We start from the raw sequence: 6,645 nt of genomic DNA, 5'->3' as shown, positions 1-6,645 counted from the left end.
GCGGAGGGACGGGTCCCGAGGGGCGAAGCGGGTGACGGGGCTGGCGTGACGAGCGCGGAGGAGGGGCGGGCGACAGGCGCGCGCGCGCGTGTGTGCAACGAGCCGCCGCGGCCGCCGAGGCCGCAGCCCGCGGCACCCGGGCGCGCCCGCCAGCGGCCGCCGACCCAGGCCGCGCGCAGGCACCCCCTCCGCGCTGCTTCCGAGCTCCGGTCGCGCGTGGGCCTCCCAGACCCCGACCCGCACCCCGCCCCAGACCCTCGAGCCTCAAAACAGGGAACCCCCGCTCACCGGTTTGGCCCCGGGCAGTCCGGGCCGTACTCCTGGACATACATGCAGAAGATGGCGACGTCGACGCCGTCGATGCGCTGGTACAGCAGCATCACGCGCTGCCGGTAGGGGAACGCCTCGGGGTACGCCGCGCCCTCCGCGCGCGCCAGCTCCAGGAACTTGGGGCGCACCTGGTCGGGGTTTAAGGGTGGGAGGTTTGAAACCAGGGCTCAGCGTTTGGGGTGGGGGGTTGGGTGCACAACGGCAAGGGAGCGGCGGGGCCGCGGGTCGAGGGAGGCTTTCGGCGTGACTGGGCGGCCAGACGTGGTCGCGCGGGCCGTGCAGCCACGCAACGCGCGCCGCCAAGCCGGAAGGGCCTTGCGCGCTGCCGCCTCTGCGCACGCGTCCCCTACCGAGGCGGCGCCGTACCCTCCCACCTTGCCACAACACCCCCCGGGCCCCCACTCTACCCGCGAGCCTCGCCTGCCCAGGCCGGCGCTGCCCTCGCCACGCAGCACTCGCCCCCCCCCACGCTCACCTCGCATTTCTTCATGACGTTGTTGATGACCCGCACCGTCAGCCCCTCCGCCGCCGGCACCGCCTCCACCGCCACCCCCGCCTGCGCCGCCCGCCGCGCGCGGTCCGCCGCCAGCTGGCGCTCGAGGCGCGCCTGGATGGCGCGGCTCAGCGCGCAGTGCGGCAGGTCGGCGGCCTCCAGCATCGACTGCGGCCGCGTCTCGATGCGCTTGCGCAGGCCACCGCCCAGACCCTGCGCCAACAGGCGTGTGTGCATGCTTGAGAAGCGGAAGAGCCCATATCACGATCTGCGTCGGCCTGCAGCGCTGCATTTGTCGCCGGGCCGCGCGCGCGCTCATGGCCCCAGGCTCGCCGCACCAGCCGCCGCCGCCCGCACAACAACCCCGTAAAACAGGCCCTGACGCCGCGGCCGCCATCGCCACCCCACTCCACCCCATCCCCCCGCCCCATCCCGCGCCCCGCACCCTGTGCAGGCAGTCCGGGCAGAGGTATGTTGAGTTGGCGTTGTTGCGCCCCTTGTTGAAGAGGCCGCAGATCTGGTGCACCCAGCCCTCGCAGCAGTCGCACTGCACCCAGTACTCCTCAATCTCCTCGTCGTTCTTGCGCTTCACGATCTCAGCCTTGCGCACAAAGCCAGACTGCGCGGGCGGTGGAGGGCAGGCGCGGGCGCGTTTCGTGGGGTGCAGGCGGGGGGGCGGGTGCTGGGTGGTCTCAAGCCCACCAGCGACGAAACGGGGAGGGGCGCCGGGTCGTGTATGCTGTGTGGCGGCCCTCACGAAACTGGCCGTCCCAGGGGAGCGCGCTGGGCCCGGCAAGCAGCGCGCGGCGCGCGTGCGCTGGCCCGTTCCCTCTTGAAAGCAAAATGGGGGTGATTGGCCCCACCTGCGAGCCGTCGAAGGGCACCCTGTCCCCCTTGTGCTCGTTGAAGCAGCCGTGGCACCAGAAGCCCTTGATCTCGTACTCCTGGGAGGGGTGGAAGTTTGGGGGTCACGGTCGGTTGGGAGGTGAGGGGTGCAGCGAGGGCGCAAGTGTGAGGGGTGAGAGTAGGGAGGGGAGGGTGCGCTGAGGGGGCGTGATGGCTGCAGCCAACCAAACGGGGGGGTGGAGAGAGGGTGGGATGGGAGGACTGAGAACGGAATGCGGCAGGGGGTTGAAGAGCAGGGATGGAGTTCGGCTCGAAAAAGGGCCGGCGCGCATGCCAGGCGGGGCGCCGCGCCTGCCCCGGCGGCGCACCGGCGGCGTCGAGTGGAACGTCTGGCCCCGCCGTATCCGCTGGCCGCACTGGATGCAGTACAGGCAGGGCGGCTCAAACGTGAACTTGGATTGCCGGCAGACCGTGCACACGTCCTTGGGGTCCGCGTACGCCGCCGCCGCCGCCGCCGCTGCGGCGCCGCCGCTGCCGCCGCTCTTGGTGGCCAGCCGCGCGACCTCCTCGCGCACGCGCTCCACGTGGCCGCGCAGCTGCCCCAGGTCAAAGGTCTCCAGCAGGGACGTGCCCGTGTTCTGGGGGAGGGGGGTTGAGGGGAGAGGGAGAGAGGGATGAGAGAGGGGTCGCGACGCGCGGGCAGGGAGGACGCACCAAGGGAGGGTGGGCTCTCACCGGCCCGCCCCAGGCCTGCGCTACGGCACCAGGGCGTCTGGGCAACCCCATGCACCAGCGCGAAGGGGGGCTGCGGCCCGCTGCCCAGGCCCGGCCCATGGTGCCCCGCCGCATCAAGGACAATAGCGCATCAAGGCCCATGGTGCCCCGCTCTGCTAGGTTGCTTAAAGGGCCCCGCACCCTGGCCAGCAGCGCCGCCTCGTCTTGGCGGCTCCTCTTGACCTTCTGCTCGTCACCCGGTGCCCCGGGGTGGGTAGGGTGCGTCACCGCGCCCTGCTGCTGCTGCGGCTGCTGCGTGCCGTTGAGCGGCCGCTTCTGCCCCACGTAGGCCTGCCGCTGCTGCACCTGCTGCTGTTGTTGCTGCTGCTGTTGCTGCTGTGCGGCCAGCATTTGCTGCTGTTGCTGCTGCTGCGCCGCCAGCATCTGCTGCTGTTGCTGCTGCTGCTGCGCAGCGAGTTGCTGCTGCTGTTGCTGCTGTTGTGCCGCGAGTTGCTGCTGCGCCACCACTGCCTGTTGCTGCTGCTGTGCCGCCTGCTGCTGCTGCTGCTGCTGCTGCTGCTGCTGCTGCGGCGGTGCCTGCCCAAACGCCATGGGCGGGAACATGGACGCCGCCGGGTCATACTGGCCCATGCCGCTGCCGCCGCCGCTGTGGTTGCGCGAGCGCCGCACATACTCCTTCACTGGCGTGCAGATCGGGCACTGCGCGTTCTGTGGGCCGCGCGGCGACAGCGGTAGCAGGGCAGGCAAGGCAAGCGGGGTGACGCAGCGGCCGGTCGGCTGATGATCATGTTGAGAGCTGACTGGTGCACATGATTGCGATTGCAAATGAGCTGGCCCCCCCCCCCCAGCGGCAGCTGCGGCTGGCGCCCCCCATTGCTGGGCACCGGCCACCCAATACCGCTCACGCCTGCCATCAAGCGGCCGCGCCCCGCGCCACGCGCCCACCTGGCACTTTTGGTGGTGCTTGAGCAGGTCCTTTGAGCTGACGCAGCGCGGGTAGGCGCACTTCACGTTGGTGCACTGCAGGATGTGCTGCCACAGCTCCTTGCCCACGCGGCAGCTGCGGCTGAACTGGCACTCGGACTCAGACTGGGTGCACTTGGCGCAGTGGCGCAGGAACAGTAGCCACCGCTGCTGCTTCTGGATGTACTGGGTGCGCCCCTGCATCTGCTGCTGCTGCGCCGCGCTCGGCTGGCCGCCCGGGCCCGGGCCCGCCTGCGGCAGGCCGCTAGCCTGCGACTGCTGCAGGCCGGGCGACGTGTCCGCCCCACCCGGAGGGGTCATGCCCGGAAGGCCGCCGCTGCCCGGCATGCCCCCGCCTCCGCCGGCCGCAACAGGCCGGTTCTCACCAAACCCGCCGGCAGGCCCCATGCCGATGGAGCCGCTCATGCCGCCTGGCAAAGCACATGGCAAGGAAAGGGCAGGGGCAGAGATACGACCATGCTCCTCAGCGGCGCAGGCTCCGCCCCTGTTGTGCCCCTGGGGCGCAGGTAGCCCCTCGTCAAGCTGCCACGCAGCCCCGCTCATCAGGCAACCCCAGCCTCGACTCACCCATTCCATTCATCGGCACCATGCCATTGGGGATGCTCATTGGGCCCTGGTTGACCGGCACCATGCCGCCGCCGCCGCCCATGCCGGCCCCCACCATGCCGCCATTGACCATGCCGCCATTGACCATGCCACCATTGCCCATGGCGCTGCCAGCCATGCCGCCGTTGACCATGCCGCCATTGCCCATGCCGCCGACAGCCATGCCCCCGTTGAGCATGCCGCCGTTGCCCATAGGCACCATCCCGGTCGGCACCTGCCCCATGGGGCCAGGCGCTGGCATCATGCCTGCGGGGGGGCACCACGCCGCCGCGATCAACATGCGCCCTGCTGGCAGGGGCAACAGGCGTACCCACCTCGCGCCTAGCTCGCGCCGAGCAGCAGGCAGGGCTTCAATAAGAAGGCTTGCTGCAACCTCCAGCTGCCAGGGCCAAGAAGCCGCATACTCGCTGCCTCCCATCCTCAGCCGCCTTCTCACCTGGCTGCAGATACTGGCCCGGCTGCATGCCCATTGGGCCCATCATGCCGCTGCCCATCGCATCGCCCTGTAGTAGAGGGGGGTCGCACACTGGTCAGCCGTGTGCAGAGCATGCAATGGTGGTGGAGTCGACACTCAAAGCCCGCACAACCCGTTTCAGCCCCTGCAGCCCGTGCCACCGCGATGGGGCTGCGGGCCCCCAGTGCGACCCCCTTTTCCAACGACAGCGGCGCGCCTCTGCGGCTCACCCCGTTCACGGGCATCATGCCGCCGCCGCCCCACTGATCCTTGCGTAGCACCGGCGCGCCGTTGCTCATCAGCTGCGGCGCCCCCATGGGCATCGACACGCCGGCGCCCATGCCCATGCTCAAGCCCATGCCGCCAACGCCGCTCATGCCGGGCGCCCCACCGGGCACGGGCATCATGCCCGGCGTCGGCATCATGCCGGGGGTGGGCATCATGCCATTAGCTGGCTGCTGCTGCTGCTGCTGCTGCTGCTGCTGCTGACCATAGACGCCGCCGTTGAGAGCGCCCATCGGCACCATCCCCGGGGGCAAGCCGTTGACACCCTCCTGTTTCATGATCCGTGGCGACCCCTGAGGCACGCCCATCGGCGCGCCAGCGCCTGGGTCCATCTTGAAGCCGCCATTGTCGATCGGCACTGATGCAGCGGTGCTGCCATCGGGCGCCGGGGCGCTGCTGTACGGCAGCACACTTCCCGGTGGCATCATCCCGGGCTGCATCATGCCAAACTGCTGCTGCGGCATGCCCATGCCCATGCTCATACCCATGCCCATGTTAGGCGCCTGCTGCACCTGCTGCGGCTGCTGCTCCATGCCGTTGAGCGTCCGCGGACCAGGGAACATCCCCGTGGCAGCTGAAGGCACCATCCCGTTCATGCCTCCGACACTGCCGCCGGCACCGCCACCGCTGCCGCCGGCGCCGGCACCGCCTGCCTGACCCCGCTGGTTCTGCGCCATGCGCCGCGCCACCGTTTGCAGCCGCGACTCGAGCGTCCCCAGGTCCCCATACTCCTCCTGCGCACAGCCGGCCAGATTTGGCTGATGGATTCAAGCAGCGTTGGCAGGGGCCGGGCAGCAGCGGCAGCAATGCCTTAGAAGCGAACGGCTGCCCAGCTGAACCAGCGGATGACGCTCAGGTGTGACTGGGGATGGTGCGCGCAGGCACTGTGATGGGAGAACGCACAGCCGGGGCACACCCACCTGGGTGGCAGCCGTGCGGAACAGCTGCTCCTCTAGGCGCTTCACAAAGTTGGGCAGTTCTCGCGCGCTGGCGCTGGCCTCCGGCCGCCGCCGCTGGAAAGTCGCCATACTGGGAGGGCGAGGCGCACGCACGGTTCGAATTGAAAGCACGCCCAGCACGTACTGGGCGAGCCAGGCTCGCAGCCCGCACCTTGTTGCCCCTGGCAACACCCTTCCCTACTGATGCAGTATGCTGGCAAGCCCTGCATAGTTGAGAGTTGCCGCTGATCGCATAGTGGCGCAAACCCCGCCCACGTCGCGCCGCAGCGCAGGGCGCCACTCAGCTGCGCCCCGCCGCAGGCGCACGCGCCCCCCTCTGGCGTCTGTGGGGCTGAACACCGCGTACCACGCACTCTACACGCGTTTCTGCATCCCGCGTGCCGCCCCGTTAGGCGTACAGTACGAGAGACAAACGCGTCCGGGGCAGGCTTCCCCGAGCGTCCCCAAGCCCAGAGCGCGGTGGAAGAAGTAATCTGAAAGCAAAAACTCACATAGACGACGTGACCTGCTCCCTGAGCGCGGCCAACTCGACCGTAGGAGCGGTCGCCTGCCAAGCCTGCATCTTGCTTTGCAAGCTCTTGGTGTCGCTCTCGCCCTGCGCGCCCACGCTAGGGCGTGCGTCACAACAACTAGGATGCTATCTCGCCCCCATCCAGAGGCCGCTGCGCCTGGTCCTTCTATTCGAGCACTGGAGACTAGCGAGATGGTCTTGCTGTGGAGGACCTCAGGTGTTTGGTATACAGAACAAAGTAAAAAGCCCTTCAGCCACGTCACAACCACGACAGAGCGTGATAGGATCGCGGGGTATGGCTTTCGCAGGGGAAGTGGCTACTGTATGTCTCTCGCAGACAGCGCGTGGGCGCACCGCAAAGCTTACTGGTTGATATGTTGTGTGCTAACGCCGTCTATATCATCTCAACACCAGAGTGCCACTGTGCCCTGCTTCCAACACA

General features: G+C 69.1%; 1 protein-coding gene across 1 annotated transcript; it reads right to left on the bottom strand.

The window, feature by feature from the left end:
* Window positions 1-284: 284 nt before the first annotated feature.
* MNEG_7909 (E1A/CREB-binding protein) lies at window positions 285-5,761 on the bottom strand (the record flags this gene model as incomplete). The annotated part of the gene is made up of 11 exons (XM_014043620.1): window positions 285-458; window positions 806-1,036; window positions 1,269-1,442; window positions 1,687-1,767; window positions 2,038-2,307; window positions 2,585-3,112; window positions 3,350-3,798; window positions 3,956-4,240; window positions 4,431-4,497; window positions 4,679-5,467; window positions 5,654-5,761. 11 exons carry the CDS (start codon window positions 5,759-5,761, stop codon window positions 285-287), a joined length of 3,156 nt encoding a protein of 1,051 aa, XP_013899074.1.
* Between the last annotated feature and the right edge of the window lie 884 nt (window positions 5,762-6,645).

This window comes from Monoraphidium neglectum (genome assembly GCF_000611645.1).
Source record: "Monoraphidium neglectum strain SAG 48.87 unplaced genomic scaffold scaffold01446, whole genome shotgun sequence".
In the NCBI taxonomy this organism is placed as follows: Eukaryota; Viridiplantae; Chlorophyta; class Chlorophyceae; order Sphaeropleales; family Selenastraceae; genus Monoraphidium; species Monoraphidium neglectum.
The sequence above is the reverse complement of the archived record's forward strand: the minus strand, read 5'-3'. Positions and strand labels throughout refer to the sequence as shown.